General features: G+C 55.7%; 2 protein-coding genes across 4 annotated transcripts in view; both read left to right on the top strand.

Annotated features, from left to right (window-relative positions):
* NDRG3 (NDRG family member 3) overlaps window positions 1-9,668 on the top strand; it is a 33,990-nt gene extending 24,322 nt beyond the window's left edge. For 2 of the 3 annotated variants that reach the window (XM_086474840.1, XM_086474838.1), the window contains 9 exons: window positions 774-860; window positions 1,423-1,479; window positions 2,670-2,773; window positions 3,156-3,221; window positions 4,487-4,538; window positions 5,966-6,013; window positions 6,692-6,727; window positions 6,820-6,871; window positions 9,253-9,668. In XM_086474840.1, the coding sequence (XP_086330966.1) occupies window positions 774-860; window positions 1,423-1,479; window positions 2,670-2,773; window positions 3,156-3,221; window positions 4,487-4,538; window positions 5,966-6,013; window positions 6,692-6,727; window positions 6,820-6,871; window positions 9,253-9,431 (681 nt within the window). In that variant the 3' untranslated portion in view covers window positions 9,432-9,668. Of the gene's footprint in view, window positions 1-773; window positions 861-1,422; window positions 1,480-2,669; window positions 2,774-3,155; window positions 3,222-4,486; window positions 4,539-5,965; window positions 6,014-6,691; window positions 6,728-6,819; window positions 6,872-8,709; window positions 8,749-9,252 lie in introns of all 3 variants that reach the window. The other variant, XM_086474839.1, reaches the window with a different exon arrangement.
* Window positions 9,669-15,734: 6,066 nt separating this feature from the next.
* On the top strand, window positions 15,735-18,070 carry SLA2 (Src like adaptor 2). The gene is made up of 7 exons (XM_086474935.1): window positions 15,735-15,808; window positions 15,919-16,032; window positions 16,166-16,252; window positions 16,560-16,663; window positions 17,369-17,518; window positions 17,690-17,816; window positions 17,920-18,070. The coding sequence occupies exons 1-7, from the start codon at window positions 15,735-15,737 to the stop codon at window positions 18,068-18,070; spliced, it is 807 nt and encodes a 268-aa protein (XP_086331061.1).
* Window positions 18,071-21,061: the final 2,991 nt, after the last annotated feature.

The following is a 21,061-nucleotide window of genomic DNA, read 5'->3' as shown; positions in this document are numbered from 1 at the left end:
TTGTGTAGTTTTCAGTCTTGCTAAAGAGAAGATAACACAAATAAGCCTTTGTCCTCAGCTCAGCTCAGTGCCAGAAAGCCCTTGCCACGCTACCTGGATTGCAGACATTTTCCTGCTGAGGACAGAGTTGTTTCCTTCTGCTTAACCAGTGTTAATCTATACAGTGGAGCCAGAAGAGCTGCCATAAAATTTCAGCCTTGGAGTGACCCTAGAGCTCAAAGTTCTCTGGTTGTGTTAGATTGCTGGGTCTGTGTTTGCGAGCAGTTCTCAAAGTGTTTTGTACCCGTGCTCCCCCCGCCCCCCCCCCCCCAAGGTAAACTGCAGGGTTCTGGGGACACCAGGCTGGAGCAGGGGAAGAGGTGTCTGCAGGTGGAGGGGCAGCGGGGGTGCCCTCCACTGAGCCGGGTGCCCCTGCAGCTGGGGCTTCCCAGGCCTCCGCTCGGGCTACAGGTGCTTGTGGAGCCCCAGCACCAAGTCCTGTGCCATTTGCCAAATCTTCCCGGTTTGCCACATCTCCACTGGGAGACTGCCTCTTCCTTGAGGAGTGGAAGAAGGTGCTCTTTGGGCACAGGAGTTTGTCCAGATCCTTCCCGGAGGTGCCAGATTGGAGCAGAGAGTCCCTGCTCACAGCCCTGCAGGGAGCCTGAGGAGGACGTGCAGCTGCACCACATGCATGGGTCACCAGAAGACTCTGCTCCAGCTGCTGCGCCTGCCGTTGGCCAACACGTGGGCTGAGTCATCCTTCTGAGCGTGCCTCTGCTCTCTCCCTGCAGCTCAGCCACCCCGACCTGGTGGAGGGACTCGTTCTTATTAATGTTGATCCATGTGCAAAGGGCTGGATTGACTGGGCAGCATCCAAGGTGAGTTCCTCCCTCCCCTGCACATCTTTCCACAGCCCATAATGAACAGTGTGTAGAGTAAGGAAAAAAAAAAAAAAAAGGACAGAGTACAGGAATGTGTCAGTTTATGGTAAAAACTGTACAATCTCATTTCTGTCCCTGCTGCATTCTCAGTCTGGGTGTAGCATGGCCTCCACTGTAGGAGCAGGGGTGGATGTGATCATATGGGAATGCGAAATCCTAGTAAACTTGGAGATGAGTGTCTGTCGAGCGCTCAGCTTTCTGGTTTAGTACTCATGCTTGCAGGGTTCATTTCGCTGAGGTTGAATGGATCTTTTAACTACTCTGTTGTTCTGGCCACTCGCAGTTATCTAGGGTTCCAGGTTTCTGGAGAGCTGTGTGTTGTGTGTGCACAGGCATCTTTGGAGCCTTGCACACCCATCCCAAGCTTCAGGCATTTGTTTCTTGTATCGCTTGGATAGTTTCTTTGTTTTTTTTTACTCTGAGGAGCTGCTTTGAAATTTGTAATAAAATTACATTTTCCAGTTGCTCTCCCTCCTCCTCATTCATGGTCGCTCTTCAGTTTTCAGGCTGGACAACCAACATAGTGGATATTGTCTTGGCGCATCATTTTGGCCATGTGAGTACCCAGCAGGTGTTAATGTTGCCCGTGCAACTGTACACAGAACTGTAACTCCTGTATGTACCTGCTCCGAAATAGCTCTGGTCCATCAAATAAGGGTTGCCACAGATAGTACTATCTTCTCTGTCTCAGGCTCTCATCAGGGCTTTGCGCGCTGCGGGGAGCATGCACATCCTCACACTTGCCCTAACTGTCTCCAGACATGTTAAGGAAGTAGTCTCCCACATACTAGTGCTAGAGCTCCTGTCTTTGTGGTGCCTAGTCAACTGTCTGCAAAAACAGGTGTCAGCCAGTTCTCTGTAGCCAGCATGGAAGCATTTGGGCTGTGGGTGGAGCACAGATCAGCTGGGAGTTGACAGTGGGATATTGTATGTGTCCAGATGTTGAACTGCTGCATTTTGCTCTTCTTCTTCCCCTTCAGTTTCAGAAGAGGCAAACCAGCCCCTCCTGAAAACTTTGGCTACAGCAATGCCTTCTGTTTGGGATCTGCTGTCTCCCAACCAGCAAGCTTATGGGGCAGCTGAAAGGGTCTGTGCCTTCTGCACACTATATATGACATGCAGCAGATCACTCGCTGACCTGAAACCCTCCTGCAACACCCCACGTCAGCACTGGAAGGAGTCATGTAGCTTCCTCCTGCTTAGAGCACATGCTGTTCTCTCCCCGCTTTCAGGCCCCTTCATTATACTTGGTGCTTCCTTGCATTCCCTTTTCTCTCTGTCTCTCTCTAGCTCTCAGTGGAATGCAGTTTCTTTGTAGAACTGGGCGTTGGGATTAAATTTTCCTTTGGTACCAGTCTTGGGGCTTACCTATAAAGCTTTGCCTCTTTAACATTAAGCATAAGCAGAAGACTTCCCTAAAGTTGTGTGGTTTGTAAGCGTTACTAAGGCTCGGGAGCTAACTTACCCCATCTCAAGATGCCTTTGTACTTCTGCAGCAGCATGTGCACTGCCGTTTGTAAAAGTGTGGTCACGTTACCAAAGTGTGGCACGTCACAGTCAGGTCACAGAACCACTTCATGTAGCCCAGGTGCTAATGCAGTCTGGAGTCACAGCCCTGTGTTCTTGTTCACAGGGGAATGATGTGTATGGAGGCAGTTTAACGTGTCGGTATGTTTATGAGTATCATTTCTTTACTGGTGAAAAAGATGGTGTTCCCTGTCTTTCAATTCTTCTGGTTTTGTACAGGAGGAACTGCAGGCAAATCTAGATTTGATCCAAACATACAGGCTTCATATCGCACAGGACATTAACCAAGACAACCTTCAGCTGTTCCTCACCTCATACAACAGGTACAGGATAGCTTTTTGCCTGTGAGACTGCTCCCATAGCTTCCCTGCTTAGTAGATTTGCTGCCATATGTATTATTCTGTTGGATATTATGTCATATGAACCTTTCTCCTAAGCCTAGTCTTCAGCCATTATCCTGAGCCAAGCTTAGCCCTCATGCCTGGATGACCCTTTCATACCTCAGTAGATCATCTCTGTAGGCACACACCAAGCTTGCCCCGAGAGCATGGATCCTATTTTCTGGCAGTGACTGCTGGGGCTCCTGCTCATGGCATGACACAAGGAGCGATAATGTGTTGCGCTTCTGGTTGGGTTTTGTATGCTCCCATGACAACCAGTTTCCTCTGCTGATTTGATGGAGAATTGTTCTGTTTTGTCTTTCAGTCGTAGAGACCTGGAAATTGAGAGACCAGTTCTTGGCATCAATGAAAATACTGCAAAAACACTCAAGTAAGTTGCTGTGAATCAGCCTCTCTCAGTTACTTACTGTGCAGTCCCTTCAGCAGAAAAACTGTTGGTGCTTCTCAGCAAGAACCCCTCAAACCTGAGCGGTGGGAAGACCGTTCACAACAGTCCCAGGCTGTGGTGCAGTGCTGTCAGCTCAAATGGGGCAGAGAGGTGTCTGGAAGCCAAATTTTCAGATTCCAAGAAAGAAAGCAAAAGGGATGAATTATCTCCAACACGTAGAGCATATGAAGACTGCAAATTCCAATGCTGAGGCAGGATGCCTGCACTGGGCTAGAGACTGCTGCCCAGGCTCTGCACTCCTTGGAAATTGTATGGACTTCTGCTCCTGCCAGTCCCAGGAATGTTTCAGGCATCCACAGCCAAACCCTGTAGATCTGGGCTAACCTACAAGAGGTGGATTTTCCTGCTTGGGCTCCAGGCAAAGCCAGTCTTGCTGCTCTCTGTCATGTAGGCGGCTGTGAGCCCCAGAGCACTGTGTGTCCATTCAGGTGACTCACAGGGATCTGCAAATGCTTAAAATACTTCTTGTGGAAGTGTGGATCTCTGTGCCAGTAGACTTGCACGTAGATTAGAGGTGGTACTCCACTAGCTGTGAGGTCTGGGGCTCATAGCCTCTCTAGTCTAATTTTGTCATCTAGTCACCACACAAAAGCCCCTAGCCACCCTTTTCTTGCCTTGATCTGTAAATGAGTGGTGTAAATTCACAGCCACTTGGTTGGTGACCTCCTGTATATATTTTACATGTTGAATGTTAATTGTTCTTCTAGAATTACAGTACATACAGAAATGGATATGAAGGCACAGATTTGCCAACAGAGGCTTTGGTATCCTGACGTTTTTCAGTATATTTCCCGACATCTTTTGTGTTTCTTTCTAATACAGTGCTGAGCAGTAGCCAGCCTCAGAAGCATTAAACTCTGTTGGATGTGGTTATTCTTAAATCCCTAACAGATGTTCATTTCAGAGAGCATGCTCCCTTTTGCAGCCTGGAATGGTGTTTCTCCCAGACCTAGGCACAACTTTTAGCAACAGTAGTGGCAGTTGGTGTGCATGGAGGGGACAGTATGGGTGCACGTGCAAGCCCTGGAGGATGTTTTAGTGAGACAAAATGCCATGGTGTGGTGGTAGGTAGGGATTTTGCTGAGTGTTGTTAACCTTTTATGAGGCTGCTGGTTCACAGAGCTCAACCTTCTCAGAAATCCCTCAGATGCACTGTGAGTAACGTCTCTGTTTTGGGTTTTGACCAGGTGCCCTGCCTTGCTAGTGGTTGGTGACAACTCACCTGCTGTGGAAGCAGTGGTACGTATACGTGAGCTCTTTCCTCTCATGAGATAGCCCCACGAATCACTTAGCAAACCTGCCTCAGCCAGCAGGAGTGAGTGCTTTCACCTTACCCAGAAGTAGTCACAGAAAGTGCCTCTTTGTCCCAAGCCCTTTTCTACTCCCCCAGCTATTGAGACCTGTCGGCCACTAGTGGGAGAGACGAGGCTCGGGAGACTCAATGGCCCTGCAGGGCAGCTCTAGGGTGAGGACGCCTCCATCTTAATAAGAGTCCGTGTGCCCAAGCATCTTGCTGGACAAGTGATGCAGAGGGCCCCTTTCAGGAACTTGCGTCTTTCCCCAGGCTCTGCCAGGCTGCTGCCCAGAGTTGAGTTCAAGTCATGAATTACTGTTCTCTTGCTGTTGTACTGGGGCTGCCTGGGGTTTAAAAACAAGCAGTGTGACCCCAGTTCCTGTGGAGTCACACAGAGCTCTGCAAAAGCACTGCATCATAGGGAAGGCAACACTTAGAAGCATCTCCCTGTTGTTCTCTGCAAACACCTGTAACCCTCTTCCCTCCTGGAGCAGTTATAAATGGGGCATGGCACAGTGGAATGTGATTGTGGCGGATGTTGCTTCTTCCCTTTCAGCCAGTGGTGGTGGTGAGACCAGGAGTTTGTGAACAAAAGCAGTTGTCCTAAGAAACTGTGGAAGAGTGTAGGAGTCTCCTAAAGCAGTAGTTTGGACCTGGGAGCTGTGTGTGGAGAGCTGCTGCAGGGCTTTTACTGGCCATGGCCCGTTGCCTTTTCATCAGCCTGTTCGGTCTGGAAGCCTGAGATATTCCACAAGTTTTGGCTTTGTTAGGATACTGTCCCTGAGGATTCTCCTTGCTTCCCAGCCATAGCTGGGGATGGGATAGGGTCTTCTGGATCTTGGCTTGCCTGTCTGACTGACCAGGTTCCCAGCTCATGACAATCTCCCCTGCTGGGGTTGCTTTTCCTATAGGGCCCCACCTATGCCCTTTTTGCAGCAGCCTTACAGAGAAGACATGGCCGTAGGCTTGTCGGGACAGGAGACTGAGTGACCTCCCTCCATGCTGCACTGCACAGAAGTCTCCTTCCCTCCTGGTCTTGCTGTCAGAGCCCAGAAGGTGCTTCAGGGTTTCCTGGTGCATCCCCAAAACCAGGGAATGATTTCCCTTGAAGTCACGGCTGTGTCTCAGAACAGTGACGTTCTGTCACCACAAGGTCCCCTTGGATGGGAACACCTGCCCTTTCCTCCCTGCATCTTTCATTCACTGTTCTCTTCCTACATGCCCTCTGCTTTCTTGCTCAGTCCTTCTTGGCCTCAGAGAAGCTCCTGTTGCTGAAGACAGCCACTGCCTCTGGTGCAGCTGCCCCGCATTTTATATCTGACTTTAAATTTTCTGTGCGATATCATGTCCCTCTTCCCTCCTTTTATTTCAGGTTGAATGCAATTCACGTCTTGACCCAACCAAAACTACCCTTCTGAAGGTGAGTGCCACTCCAGCCTCTGCAAAGATGCTATTTTTGCTGAGGCCAGCTCCACTGAGTTTTTGCCTTCCATACATTTAGCTTTAAGAAGTTTGTGGACAGTCACTCAAGGCTGTGTCCTTTCCTGCATTGAGCCAGACTGGGGAGAGAAGAGTTTGTCAAGGGGTCCCCAAATCCCTCCTTTATGGCCACTTCTCAGTTATCTTCATCCGGCAGGGAAGACCTGTTGAGAGTTAGCAGAGGTGCCCTGCCCTCACCCAGCTCTCTGCCAGCGGCAACATCACTTTTTCTAGCTTTATACCAGTCCTTCCCGTCCTCACCGACGGCTTCACAGTGTGCCAGACGGCTGCTGCATAGAAGTGCAAAGTGTCAGGTTTGGGAAGAGGGGCAGAGGAGCCAGGATGGTGAAGGGCTATTCCTGGGCTTCTGGAGTATGGCCCAAGATGGCTTGGTAGTGCAGCCCCCAAGGTGTTGGGTACCTCCAGCAGCAGGCTCCCAGAAGACCTATCACCAAGCCTTGCTTTGGCTGTAGAGACAAGGTGGTGGAAATGTGCCTCATGTAACAGTGCAGCCTGGTGCCGTCAGCCCCAGTGGGGTGGGCAGTGCTGGCGTGGTTCTGGGATTGTCCTCCCTGGGGTGGGAAGGACAGTTCAACATTCCTTCTGTTTCCTGTTGCAGATGGCCGACTGCGGGGGCCTGCCCCAGGTGGTTCAGGTGAGAAATGCCTCTCGGCTCTTCCACGGCACTTGGGTTGGGCATAGCCCCTTGCTCTGCTCGCCCTGAAGCTGCACATTTTGTTTCCACAGCCTGGCAAGCTGACTGAAGCCTTCAAGTACTTTGTGCAGGGAATGGGCTACAGTAAGTGGCAAACACAATTTTCTGGTTTGAAGCGGGGTTGTTGTGAAAGGAACTCAGCCTTTCTGGTCCATCTGAGCCCATTGGCATCTGTCTCCCCCCCCCCCCCCCCATGAGTTAGTGTGGTTGCCAGGAGATCCATCCACGCTGGAAAATCAACTAGTGTGCTAACAAGCCTTACCAAACCACTGTTGTTCCCTGACATGTGTTTAATCCACACTGCAGCTGGAGTGGTGACCCCTTTTTGGTTGCTGGTGTTGGTAAAACCTTGTAAGTCTGTCTTTGTGGCAGTCCAGAAAAGCATGCTCCCTAGAACAGTAAATCTTCTGACAGCTTCTGTGCATACCTTCTCCAGAGGGGAAGGAGTTAGGATACAGCCTCATGGCTCTGATGGGTGCATAAGAGCTCTTTCCTTTCTCCGCGGGCGTACCTGTTTCTTTCAGGCTCTCACCAGGGGTAAGCAGTATCTCAGAATGAAACCCTTTCGTGGCAGAACAGAGAGCTGGGTGATTTCTGAGACACCTGGGGAGCTCAGAGGGAGCTGTGCATTGATCCAGTGCATGCCCTGCCCTATGGCTTCCTCCTTGTGCTTGGAGGCAGAAGACGTTGTCTCCTGAGTGTGTCAGGCTGACAGTTCTTCAGCTCCCCTGCCCTCAGTACTCCAGAGACCGGGGAGCTTCAGGAGAAGGGCTTCTCACTGCACTAAATCAACTCTGTCTCCTTTGCAGGCACCTTGGCACAGCTCTGTCTTGCCTGCCAGGGGCCAGGGCTACAAGTTCCCTTCTGTGGATGATGAACCTTCAAAAGCTGAAATTATGGGAGGGGTTGGTTCATGTGGCTGGTTAACCACTGAGCATGGCCACCGTAGCAGCTGTGATACTCCCGATAGTCTCCACACAGCCAGAAGTTCTTGGCCAACTCATGGGCATCAGAGCTCAGAAGAAGCTGTCCTTTTCCTTAGAGCTGTGTGTAGTTGACGTGAATATAGTAGGACAATTGTGTTCTCTGAGGCTGGCCAGAAGAGCCTGGTCCTGCAGAGGAGGGTGCCATGTGAGAAGGCTCCCTCAGCCTCACAGCCCGAGAGGACACATCTCTTGTGTTGCTGTGTTAGTAAAGTCAGCAAGTGCTGTCATCAGAGCAAGGGTTGCAGCAGCACTGTGGGGGTCAATTTTCTACTTCCAGAATTAGTAGCTAGTTCCAGGAAAGTTTTCCCAACTTTAGTTGGCAAGATCGTGTTGGCACTGCTGAGCTTGACCAGCAAGGCCTCCTCTCTCAGGGAGAACAAGAGAGGCAAATCAGCTGCTTGCCATTTCTAGAAACGCCCAGGCCAGTTCCTCAGCAGCCGTTCTTGTCCCTTCTGCACATGGGCTAAAACACTGCAGGCGGGAGGTAGTGCCTTGCAGGAGGCTTGTGGCAGGAGTCTGATGCTGTCAACTCAAGGAAAGACATTAATTTCTTTTCCATATCTGGAGTTACAGAGTTACCTCAGTTTCCCTGCCATAGGAAAATGACATCTCTGTTGGGCAGCTGTGTGTACAGTGGGGAGGCAGGGTCACCAGGAGGTAGGGTCACCAGGAGGTAGGGTCACCAGGTACATTGCAATTGCCAGCTAAAGGCACTGAAGAGATCTGGCCCCGATGGATTTTGAGTCAGCTTGGCATCTCCCCGAGATGCTCATTAGCAGCCGTTTTCACAAGTCTTGGGAGCTCTTGGCCTTGTGAGCTGGCAACGGAAGGGAACGTAGCTGGGGATCCCAGGAGCAGTGCAGCCGCTGGTCACACACCGCAACTAATTGGCTCTTTCCTGTATCCATCCCTTTCCTTGTCTCGTGTTGTTTCCAGTCCCTTATGTGCAGCTCAGCCACCTAAGCACTGAGTCAGGTACCTTCAACTGTGCATCCGCCTCGGCCCAAGTCTGTGTACTGAGCTGAATTGTTCTGGAGTGCATTGCTCTGTCTGGGCATGGCCTGCTGCGGGCTGGGCTGATCCATGATACAACGCGTGCGCTGTGGTTTTTTGCCTTTCATTTGTATTTCGTTGATTGTTGCATGACTTCAGCTCTGTGGTTTTCTACGGTGACGAGACTGACTTTCAAAAGGTCATCTGCACAACAGCTGCCTGGGTTTGCACAGACACCCACCATGACTGCCCTTGCACACGACTGGTTACACTTCCGGCATTTGCTCACCTTGGACCTTTTGAAATTGGGCCTTAAACATCTTGCTTTAAACGTGCAGAGACTTCATTTTGGCAGTGAAGAGTCAGTTTTCTTCCTGAGGGTATAGCTCTTTTTGTGCTTACCCAGTGACATATATCTGAGTGACTATGATACTTGCTCTCGGAACTTGCTCCTTTTCTAAGTCCCACGCTTGTTCTTTCTTGCAGTGCCAGCAGCCAGTATGACCAGGCTGATGCGCTCCCGTACTCACTCCTCCTCTAGTGTGGGCTCTGGCGAGAGCGTCCGCAGCCGATCTCACACTAGCAACCATGGTGAAGGAAGTGCTGGAACCCCAGAAGGAATTGACCTCCAGGATGCATCTCAAACCATGGAAGTATCCTGTTAGGCAGGAGCCCCTCTTCTGGATTCAGACAACGCCACTCGCCCCCCACTGAACCCACTCAGAATCTAGCATTTCATCCAACATGGCATTAACTGTTCTCTCTAACTTGTGCATGCCCATCTGAGCTGCCACCTCCTTGGTAGTCTGTACTTGGCATTACTTTGGTCCTTTCTGTATGCCCTTGGCATCAGAGCCTCTTTAAAACTCGTTAACATTCCGCGGTCTTAGTAAGTCATGTTACTGTACATGCTGACACCATCTCCTGTCTGTGCTGTGTATCAATCCAGATGACAGCCGTTGTCTCCCCTGTTCATTTAAATATAATTTCTGTGTCTTTGTGAGGTTTAGAATTGCTTTCTAGTTGTGCTTCTGCTAAAGGACCCTTGTGGTGCAGTTGGCATGGCATCTGTGCGACATGGGAAAGCAAGACCGTGATGATGTGAAACCCCAGGCACTGGAGCAGGCGCTGCTCGTTGACAGAGCTGTGCCTGGAGTGCAGAACCCACCAGAAGGTCTTTGTGTTCCCAGGACCCTTGGTGTGCCAGGCAGCCATGGGGAAAAGAAATGGTCAGAAATACTGTCTTGGTCTCATCTCTGTATGTGTGATAGGAAGGAGCAGACTGATTTCTTACCTGAGCTTCCTGGAAGGGCAAAGCAATGAACAAGTCAGCTGACACTAACCAAGGTGCACTATTAACCGAGTACAAGGGATTAAACCACAGCAGCCCTGGCTGCCAGACGCCTCTGCTGACCCTCTGCCTCTCCTGCAGAACGGGCCGGGTGCAGTTAACGCCCGGTCACTGCTCTGCCCTGGCACAGGTGAACCTTTAACATCAAGCTGGTTGTGAGTCGGGTGGCGGCGCCCCTGGACGGGTGGAGCTGCAGAAGCTTCCTGCCCTGCCGGCTCTGCCTCCCCTGCTGCCAGGCGCGGGCAGGGTGTCTGCAGGGGGATGGCTGGGGCTCGGGAAGTGCCAGCGGGTGCCAGTGACGGCCAGCAGAGCATGTGGTTGGTGTGAGGCAGGTCGGAAGCGTGAGCAGTGTGTTCCTCCGCACGGGTGCTATTTCCTGTCTCTGGGGGATTCACGATTCTGCTGCCTTTTTGCATCTGGCTGGGTCACAGGGGAGGGAGGCAAACGCCTGCTGCGTGCCGGGGTCTGGCTGTTAATGGGAGAAAAGGGATGAGTGGTCAGGCTACTACAGGTCTCGATAGATGCGCAAAACATCCTTTCTTAACTGTTGAGCAGCCCTGACTCACTGGGAGCCAGCTCCTCTGAGGGTCACGCTTATGTTCTGCTCCATTTCAGGTAGGGAATGGGACTGGGAGGCTCTGCCTGAGGGGGACTTTGTACCAGTAACTAAATAAAGCTATAACTGAGTTTCATTGTTCCCCTGTGTGCTCATGTTGTTTCTCTTGGCACAACCAGGCCCCTCTGCCGGTTTTGTCAGTTTTGGTGTCTCCGACTGAGAGGCAAGCTCTCCCGTGGAAGGGCTGGCACTGCCCACCTCTTGGAGGGGTGTCCTGGGGGCCGTGCGGAGCAGTATGGTCAGGTGGCCCCCATCGCCTGGAAGAGGCTGTCTGAAGGCTCTGGAGAGCTGGCTTCTGTGAAGACGCAAACAGAAACTTCCAGCTTGGACAGCGTGGAGACTAAAGGACGGGTTTGCTGCAAAGGAGGCAGCTGCTAGGAGCTGCCTCCAAAGCAAGGCGAGCGCTGGGAGCCAGCTTCCCTGGGGAAGAGTGTGCTGCAGCAGCGTGTTTCACGGGTAGAACACGCAGTTAACTGCAAGCCCTGTGACGAGGGGGTTGTCACAGCATGAGAGGGCAGTTTGGAGGCAGCATGAAGTCTGTCGCACATCAGCCTCCTGCGCCGCAGCTGGGTGCTGGTGGAGCAGCGCACAGCAGCTGCTCGTGTAACGCAGCCGTTTCTTCATCTTCTGCTTTTCAGATCCAGCTTTTGCTCTCATGACTGTCACAGAAAGCTAGCTGGGGCTGAAGAGGGGTTAAACTGGTGGTCACAGATTAGTCCTAGTCTGGCTGTCATGCCCAGGAGGTGGACTCCTGCAGCCTCATACTTTGACTTCTCTGAAGGCCTTTGGGGGGGTCACTGCAGGGAGTGAGACAACGTGTTGCCGTGAATCACACACTGAATGAAAGGTGACAAATGGGGAAAAATGGCCAGTTGTATTTCACGAGCGAGTAGTGAAGTGACAAATGATTAAATGAACGAAAATATGTTTGAGTCACAGAAGACTATCAAAGAGACTAGGCCACCAGTTACCACGTGAAGTTCGTTGCTGCTAAATGCAAGTGCTGGATGCAAAGTAACGTTCGCTGGAGAAGAGCTGATGTACATGCAGCTCTGTGATTTAATGCCAGCTAACTACACTGAGAAATGATCCTTCCTTGAGTTCCCTGTGAAAACACGGCAACAGACCAAAGAGAGAAAAGGCAAACACAGTATTAAAGTGACAATGATATGACTTAGAGGAAATAACACCACAGCAGGGGCCGGGGCGAGCTCCCAGTGCTGTTTTTAGTGACGTGGCGCAGGAGAGCTCAGAGCTACAGGCTGTCTGCGGACAAGGAACCCAGGTGAGTGAATAGATGAGATTTATTTTTTCCCAGTTTGGAATGGAGGTGGTTAAGAAGAGAGTTTTGTTGCCGTGGTGGTTCATAGGCATAAGCAAGGCAAGATTTGTAGTGAGGGTTGTCCTGGACTTTATTACCCCAAGGAAAACTGGAAAAAATAAACTTGTTTTCGCATAAGCAAGTGCTTTTCCTGGTAAAAATGCAAAAATTAAAGCTGACTGCAAGTTGAGAAATGCATTTTTTAAAGGACAAGATGTTTCTTTGGGTGGCATGAGCAATGCCAAGCAAATCCAGGAGCAGAGCTTGAGCTCAGGGTGGGCTTCCCTGGGCTGGGATCCCAAACCACCCAGCACTGGTCCTGCTAGCTGCCGGGGCATGAGCTGGACACCCACCGGCTGGGGAGGGCCACGGCTGTGCATTGCCACTCCTCGAGGGGCAGCACTGAGGTCAGTCAGGCCCTGCAGGACTCCGGAGTGTTTCCTAGAGCTCTGGCTTCTCTCCCAGTGCCCAGGGAGCGGCGCTCAGCCAGGGCGGGCAGGCAGATGGAGCTGGTGCTTCCCCGCTCTCCCTCGCCCTTAGGACGGCATTCCTCACTGCTCAGAGCCGTGGCACCAGCTCGTGCGGTGGCACGTCCAGGCCAAGGTCCCAAACCTGTCAGGTGGCACCTGTGTGCATCCTTTGCTCCAGCAGCACGGGGTGGGTCGCTGAGCTCAGCAGTGCTGAAGGCTTCCCTGGGGTCGCTTACGGAAAAACTCTTCTCACAGCCATGGCCTGAGGTGTCTGCCAGGCAGCTGCAGGGCTGCGGTGTCTCTTGTGCTGGACCCAGAAAACCTCACCAGTCCTTGTGAGATGGCAGCTTCGCTCTGCTGACCCCAACCATGGCTGCGGCAGCCCCTGCCCTGGCTGGAGCACGCCGCACACTCACAACTGGACGTGTCTCTTGGTGAAGGGTGATAGAGTCAACCTCTTCTGCTGCGAGAAGTAACAGCCAAAAAGTTTGGTTTGGGAGGCTCGGAATTGATATTGGGGTTTTTTTCCTTGTTTTTAAGCTGGGAGGGTGGTGCAGCCATGGGATGAGCAATGAGGAGGAACATCCTCCTTGGAGGTTTCCAAGATGGACCACAGCCAAGCTGGTGTAGTTGGCGTCAGTTACACACTGAGGAGGAAGCAGGACTGGGGACCTCAGGGTCTCCTTACCCACAAAATGTCCATTGAACTTAACTCCTGCAACAACTCTCAGCGATGGTTGCTGTGGCTTTTTTTGCTTGGAGCCTTCTCCCTCTCCTTTTGCTCCAAAGTGCATAAGCTGGCGTGCTACTGCCACCCCTGCCAGCTTGTGGCACGGGGCTGCCCAGCAAGTGGGTGGGGGCAGGTCCTGGGGTTGCAGCCTGTACCCGGAGAAGCCGGTGGTGAGGCTCTGGCTGGCCCTGTGTGCTGCACCTCCACCCACGCCTTGAGACAAAGCCCCTTTGCCGACTGCCACTGTCCAGGCTGGGGAGGGGGTGACGGGGGGGGGTTGTGCTGGTGGTTTTCACCAGCACTAACCCAAAAAGGTGTTGGGCAGCACCGAGTTGGGCACAGGGAAGCTGAGCCGCATGTCAAACAGGTCATGGCACACCAAGGGTTGTCCCTCACATCCCCAGGGACCCCAGGGGGGGGGCTTCACCACCAGTTCCAGGAGCAGATGAATCTTCTCCCAAACATACTCAACCCCTTGCAAGCCAGCAGTGTCTGACCTCAGAGCAGGCCCAGCAGCTGCGCAAGGCCCCAGTGGGCGGCTGCTTTTATCAAAGCTCTTTTCTGTGGGCATTTCACACCGTCACGGTGGTTTACAATTGACCAGACACGTTCAAGGGCGCAGCTCAAACAGCAGCAGGATGCTCAGCCGCAGCAGCGTGGCTGGGGCTGGAGGCCACCGGGCAGCTGACCCTGCGGCGGGGGCGTGCGGGGGCACAGTGCCGCTCGGCTGTGAGCACCAGCGCGGCATGGCCAGACCCAGCCCAGGCTGGCAGCACAGAACCTGCCGAGAGCAAATCCCAAGGCCTTTCCTAGAGGCGGGGAAGAGTGCGCGTGTGAGGGTGCTGACCTCGGCGGGGGTGGTGGTGCTGGCTGAGCCAAACGGTGTTTGCTCTGACCCGTGAAATGGCCGCACGCACGTCGGGAAATGGTCCCATGCTGGGGTGGCTGCTGCTGGCACTCAGCTGGGGTGGGACTGAGGAGGATGGGGCTAGGGCAGAGATGAAGCTGGGGCTGGGGCAGTCCCCAGCTCCCGGCTGCACGGGCACAGCTGGTCTTGGCAGTGCTGGGTGTGGCGCAGCCTTGTGCCGGGGAGGCACCTGGGCGCGGCCATGCAGCATCCATCCCACCCACCGCCCCACCACTGGTGTCCTGCACCGTCCCGAGGGCAGCATGTGGCTGTGCTGCAGTGGCGAGAAGCTCTGGGCAGCAGCAGCCACCGTGCTGAGGAGGCACCCGGGGACCCTCTGTGGTCTGTCCTGGCTGGGGACAGCCCCTGCCCAGCCTCAACCATCGAGCCCTGGAGTTGGCTCTGCTCCCACGCTCATGTGCACCCGCCCTCCCTCTTACCCACCTCCAAATCCCATGCAGTGACCGTGGTGCCTTGAGGGCCCTCAGGGGTTTTTTTTCTTAGGCCTTATGCCTCTGTCCCTGACACCCCCAGCTTAGAACCTGCCGGCTGATGGAAAACAAGAACCCCCGCTCCAGCGCACGCGCACGTCACAGGAAGCAGCGGCCGCCCGCAGCACCACTGCTGGGAGCAGCCCCGGCACCTGAAAACACCCAGCCCTCGAGCAGAGGGACGAGGGCGAACCAAGCAGCTCTTGTGAGGGCAGGGGTTGCCCTGCACGAGGGAGACGTGCTGCGGCAGGGACACTTCCTACCCCCACCCCCCACCCCCCCCCCCACCCCCCCAAGCGGGGTGCTCTGAGGACCCCCTGCATTGGAGCAGCACCTCACAGGGCAGAGCCCAGCTGATGTCTGGCCAGCCCTCATGGCTCCCACACAATGGTGACAGCAGCGAGTGGCAGGTAAGTGGGGTTTGTCCCCCCTCTGGGGTCAGCAGCAGGTTCGGGGCAGGGGGGAGGTGGGGGGGGGGGGCTCAGCCTGGGGTGGGTCTGGGTTGCACAGCGCTTCAGCTGCACCTCTGCATGGCCAAGGAACCAAAACAGGCAGAGGGGTGTCCCTGTCACCCTGAGCTTCCAATTGGGACTGGCAGCACGGGGTGTTGGGCTGGGGTGCCCCACACACTGAGGGACACTAGGCTGGGGTGGGAGGGCAACACCAAAGAGGGTGAGCATGGCCAGGTGCTGCCCACCATGGAGACATGGAAGCCCCATCCTGGGGCCCCTGCTTGCCACAGCTGTGGCCATGAGTCCCCAGACACCCTCCAGGACAGGGAGCAGTGGTTTCCTTGAACGACTCCCCAGGAAACTGTCAGCCAGGCTCAGCCCCAGCCCCAGCCCTGCCCTTCTTGGGCGCTGCTGGCACCACCCCACGGCAATGCCCTGCCCTGGGGCACAGGGAGGGTGACGAACCCATGAGCCTGCACGAAACACAGCCATGTGGCAGGGCTCGGGCTACGCAGGGGGCCACCCAGCTGCCAGGGCGCACGGTGCTGCTGGCACCGGGCCTGAGCCTCCCCTTCCCTCCCAGCTGCAGCAGGTGAGGCTGGGGGCCAGGGACACAGGCTGACCCACGGGATGGGGAGCCTGCCCAGCCGGGAGAAGCTGCTCAGCATCCCGCCAGCAGTTGCTGACACCATGCAGCCCCCACTGCCCACACAGACAGGTGAGTGCCTGGCAGCGGTCAGCTTGGTCAGGATCCTCTGGTGTGCACGGTCCTCCTGGCCCAGCTGGGGCTGGGTGGTGCTGGGGCGGCTCTGAGCCCACTCACCTTCCCTGCAGCCCCCAGCAGCTTCCTGGCCCTCTGCGACTTCCCCTCTGGCATGGGGGCGACCACCGTCCTGAGGATGGGGGAGCAGCTCCGCGTCCTCTCCATGTAAGTCCCTGCACCAAGCAGGCACTCCCAGTGTGCAGCCTGCGGGGCCATGATGGTGGCATCTGTCGTGGGGGTCCCCTCCCTGTGCCCAGCAGCCTCAGCCCCTCAGGATGGCTTGTCCCCCTTCCTGCAGGGACGGGGAGTGGTGGCTGGTGGCATCTGAGGTGTCTGGCAAGGAATGCTATGTCCCCAGCAGCTGTGTGGCCAAGGTCAGGCACAGGTAAATGCTGAGAAGGGTCCATTCCAGAGGGAGCCCCAGGGGACATGGCCCCACTGCAGACATCTGGGCCCACCCCAAGGCCAAACCCCAGCCACTGCGCTGGGATGTCTTGGCTCATTTCTCTCCCTGGGCCGGGAGCAGCGCTGGGGCTCAGGGAGGCAGCACAGTGCGCTGGAGTGTCCCCAGGATGTGTGCTGCTGCACCCCGAACTGTCCCCTCTGGCCCCGGCCAGGGAGGATGAGCCCTGGGGCTCTGGGTGTCCCTGAGCAGCCAGGAGAGGCTCCACAAGCACCCGCTGCCTGCGCAGGTGGCTGTACGAGGGCGTCAGCTGGCAGAAGGCGGAGGAGCTCCTGCTCGGTCCAGGCAACCACAGCGGGTCCTTCCTGATACGGGAGAGCCAGACCAGGCGAGGTGAGAGCCCTCAGGCCCTGTCTCCTGTACCCCATCCCAGCCATCCCCACTGGGGTGCCGAGGCTGCAAACGGGGCCCCAGTGGGGCTGTTCCTCCATTGCTCACACCTGGTGGCAACAGCCAGCCCTGCATGGTGGTTTCCTGGTGCTGCTGCTCCCTGCTTTATGCTGAGCCTCTACCACGGGCCTCAAAAGAAAAAAAACCACCAGCAGGCTTCCTGCAGCTTTTGGTTCAGCACAGAGGTTCAAAGGCTCAGCCTCGGAAATGAAATGGGGCCCCATCACCACGAGGTGCCGAGGGGACCCCACGAGGAGATCCTGCCGGGAGCCCCAGGGTGTGCGGCTGCTGCGCTGGCACGGTGCTGCATGGCCCCGCGGCTGCCTGGGCACTGAGGGGGACACGGGGCTGGGGATGGCCTGTCCCTGCACAGCACCCAGAAGTGGGGACTTAGACACAGAGCGACAGCACCCGCTGCTACCCAAGGTCATCCCATGTGCCAGCACTCCCACATCCCCCGGTTTGGAGGCGCTCGTGGTGTGGAGCTGGCACAGGGACGCTTGCAGCCACGCAGCCCCATGGGGAGAAGTTGCTGCCGGCCACTCCCTGTGGGGCAATGAAATCCACAATGCGGGAGAGCGCGGGGCAGCGGGGCTGAGCGGGGTGGGTGCCCATGCCAGCCCGGCCACATGCCCCGTGCCCCAGCAGGCTGCTACTCGCTGTCGGTGCGCCGCAGCGAGCGTGCCTCCTGGGACTCGGTGACCCACTACCGCATCCACCGCCTGGAGAACGGCTGGCTCTACATCTCGCCCGGGCTCACCTTCCCCAGCCTGCATGACCTGGTGGACCACTACTCTGGTAACACCCTGCCATCCCCACAGTACCGCAGTCTGTGTGCATGGGGGTGCCCCCTGCCCTGCAAGGAGAGAGGGTGGAAAGGTGGTGGCTGGTCCCCCACCTGCCTGGCTTCCCCGCGGGGTTGGGGCGAAGGCGGGGGCACCCTGCTGACGCTGCCGGCTCCTTATGCAGAGTTCGGAGAGGGGCTGTGCTGCCCCCTCAGGGAGCCCTGCTCCATGGAAGGGGTGAAGGTGGCCTCGGTTCCTGCCATGCCTGCTGTTGTGAAGAAGCCATCACTCAACTGGGACAAGATCGACAGGTAGGGACAGCCAGGGAATGGGTAGGGGCTGCCCCCACCACCCCTGCCAGACACTGGGGGGTCTGGGGGCTGCCTGCTGACTGCCCCGTCTGCCCTCCCGCAGCTCCCTCCTGTTCTCGGAGGCCATGTCCCCAGCGGAAGAGGACTCTCCCATCAGCCTGGGCCTGCGGGAAGCCATGAGCTCCTACCTTCTCCTGACAGAGACAGCCACCCCTGAGCAGGGCCCTGCAGGGAAGGGGGCGAAGGACAGCTGAGGGCAAGGCCCCACTTGGCCACAGCCCCACAGTGGCCCTGGGCCTCGTTAGAGCCTTTTAGAGCCTTTGTGTGGCTTCAGCCACCATCACTCGCTGGTGCGGTTGGAGCCAGCGCCTGGGGGCCCTTGGCCTGGACATGGGACAGCTGAGACCAAGGAGGGGATGGACAGGCACCAGTGCTGGAGGAAGGGCCTGCCCAAGGGCATGTCCGCCCCGAAGCCAGGCGCTTTGCGATGCGATGTTTGAGCACCCCCAGCATCACCCAGCGCCCACGGAGGAGAGGGCAGAGGCTGTCCACCAAAGGAGCTCCACCCGCCCCACGGGCTGCAGCAGGGCCCTGCCCCACCTGTGCTCCGCAGCAGCAGGGAAAGCGGGTGCAAATGCCCGAAGCCTGGCCCAGGTGGGGGAAGAGCCCAAACACATCAGACTCAATCAGTTCATGCACAAACTTTTTTGGGGTGGGGTGCCCCTGCAGGACGGGGCCTGTGAGCAGCAATCACAGACCCTCGTGCTCTCGCCCACCTGTAACTCACCCCTCTGCTTGTTGGGAGCAGCAGCCAGGAGGAAACCAGCCTCTTGCTGCACCCAAAGCAGCCGATGTTTAGACCTTTTAACACACAGATTGGACTGGGTTTAAGGTCCGTAAAGAGGATCCTGCTGGACACGCAGCAGTAATCATTTATAGTATCTTAATTAAAGAACAGGTCGTTCACAGTTGAGGGTTTGTGAATAAATTGTGAACTGCCAGCTGCATCGGCGGGGCCGGTTTCCACCCACTGCAGCCTGGGGGGTTTTTGCTCCTGCCACCGTCATTCCCCAGCCCTGCCAACAGGTCTGGTCCTTGGCCAGCTCACTTAGGGTAAATTAATGAGCCCCAGGGGTTTAAAGATGTTTAATATCACAACGGCTGTTCTAGGAGCAATGGGGAAAGAAATGGGTCCATGCCAGGGCCAGATGATCCAGAGGCAGAATACAAATACTCCTGTTCAGCTCTGATCTAAGCTACACCTCTGGCGTAGACGGGGCCTTAAAAGCAGCAGAAAAGCCTCAGCAACACGCCAGAGCCTTCGCTTTCAACAGCCCCTTATCAGTAAAGCAGGGCCTGGGGGAAGCGCCCAAAGCTTCCTCTGCAGTGAGAACCGGTGCAGAAGCAATCGCGCTGCTGGGCGACACCCCGTCCTTCCCTTGCTCTGCCGCAGAGGCTGCTGCAGCAGGACCCCCCGGCGCTGCAGGTCTCCTGCTCCGACACGTTTGAATCTCCTCCTCATGGTCATGCCTGACGAGCCACCCTTGCAAACAGGCCGTCGCGTTCTCATTTCCCTCCACAGCCAGCTCAGCCCTCTGCCTCGAGCCCAGGTGTCTTCAGCACAGGACGCAGGTCAGGATTTATCCCTCCACCTTGACCTTGCACCACAGTGTAATGCGTTGGCGGGGCAAGGTTTTGGTAGCAGGGGGGCTACAGGGGTGGCTTCTGTGAGGAGCTCCTAGAAGCTTCCCCCATGTCCAACAGAGCCAATGCCAGCCGGCTCCAAGACGGACCCACCACTGGCCAAGGGCGAGCCAGTCAGCAACGGTGGCAGCACCTCGGGGATAAAGTATTTAAGAAGGGGAAAAAAGTTACTGTGCAGGAGCAACAGCATGGGGCCAGATGAGATCCACCCAAGAATACTGAGGGAGCTGGCGGAGGAACTTGCCAAGCCATTCTCCATCATTTATCAGCAACCCTGGTTAACAGGAGGGCCTGGCAGACCAGAGGCTGGCCAATGTGACACCCACCTGCAAGAAGGGCTGGAAGGAGGATCCAGGGAACTACAGGCCCGTCAGCCTGACCTTGGTTCTGGGCAAGATTATGGAGCGGTTCATCGTGGGTGCACTCACACGGCAAGTGCAGGACACCCAGGGAATCAGGCTCAGTCAGCATGGGTTCATGAAGAGCAGGTCCTGTTTGACCAACCTGATCTCCTGTGATGAGGTGACCCGCCATGGGGATGATGGAAAAGTGTAGATGTTGTCTGCCTGGGCTTCAGTACGGCGTTTGGCACAGTCCCCCACAGCATCCTGCTGGACAAGCTGGAGGCTCATGGCTTAGGCAGGTGCCCTCTTCGCTGGGCTGGGAGCTGGCTGGTCGGCCGAGCCCCGAGAGTTGTGGTGAATGGAGTTAAGCCCAGTTGGTGACTGGTCACAAGCGGTGTTCCCCAGGGCTCAGTACTGGAGCTGGTCTTGTTCAGTATTTTTATCAACGACCTGGGTGAGGGGATCCAGTGCACCCTCAGCAAGTTTGCAGATGACACGAAATTAAGCGGGAGTGTTGATCTGCTGGAGGGTAGGGAGGCTCTGCAGAGGGACCTGGCCAGGTGGGATCGATGGGCTGAGCTCAGTTGTATGAGCTTCAACAAGGCCAAGTGTCGGGTCCTGCACTTCAGCCACAACAACCCCCAGCAGCTCCAGGCTTGGGGAGGGGTGGCTGGAGAGCTGCTGGGCAGAGAGGGACCTGGGGGTGTTGATTGACAGCCAACTGAACGTGAGCCAGCGGTGTGTCCAGGTGGCCAAGAAGGCCAACGGCATCCTGGCCTGTGTCAGCCATGGTGTGGCCAGCAGGAGCAGGAAGGTGATTGTGCCCCTGGACTGGGCACTGCTGCAGCCACACCTCAAACCCTGTGTGCAGGTTTTGGGCCCCTCCCTGCAAGACAAGACATTAAGGCACTGGAGCGTGTCCAGAGAAGGGCAATGAAGCTGGTGAAGGGTCTGGAGAACAGGTCTGTGAGGAGCAGCTGAGGGAACTGGGGTGGTTTAGTCTGGAGAAGAGGAGGCTGAGGGGACACCTTATGGCTCTCTACAACTACCTAAAAGGAAGCTGTAGTGAGGCTGGTGTTGGTCTCTTCTCCCAAGTAACTAATGACAGGACAAGAGAAAATGGCCTCAAGTTGCGCCAGGGGAGATTTAGATTGGATATGAGAAAAAATTTCTTCACGAAAAGGGTTGTGAAGCCCT

Source organism: Leptosomus discolor, chromosome 17 (genome assembly GCF_034619465.1).
Source record: "Leptosomus discolor isolate bLepDis1 chromosome 17, bLepDis1.hap2, whole genome shotgun sequence".
NCBI classification, from domain to species: Eukaryota; Metazoa; Chordata; class Aves; order Leptosomiformes; family Leptosomidae; genus Leptosomus; species Leptosomus discolor.
This window is presented reverse-complemented; position numbering and strand designations above follow the sequence as displayed.

What these genes read in the sequence shown, in the direction of transcription:
- SLA2 (XM_086474935.1), top strand. Translation starts at nt 15,735, where the DNA reads ATGGGGAGCCTGCCCAGCCGGGAGAAGCTGCTCAGCATCCCGCCAGCA. An exon ending in GGAGAGCCAGACCAGGCGAG is followed by an intron (nt 16,664 to 17,368) that starts GTGAGAGCCCTC and finishes GTGCCCCAGCAG; the next exon opens with GCTGCTACTCGCTGTCGGTG. An exon ending in CCTGGTGGACCACTACTCTG is followed by an intron (nt 17,519 to 17,689) that starts GTAACACCCTGC and finishes CTCCTTATGCAG; the next exon opens with AGTTCGGAGAGGGGCTGTGC.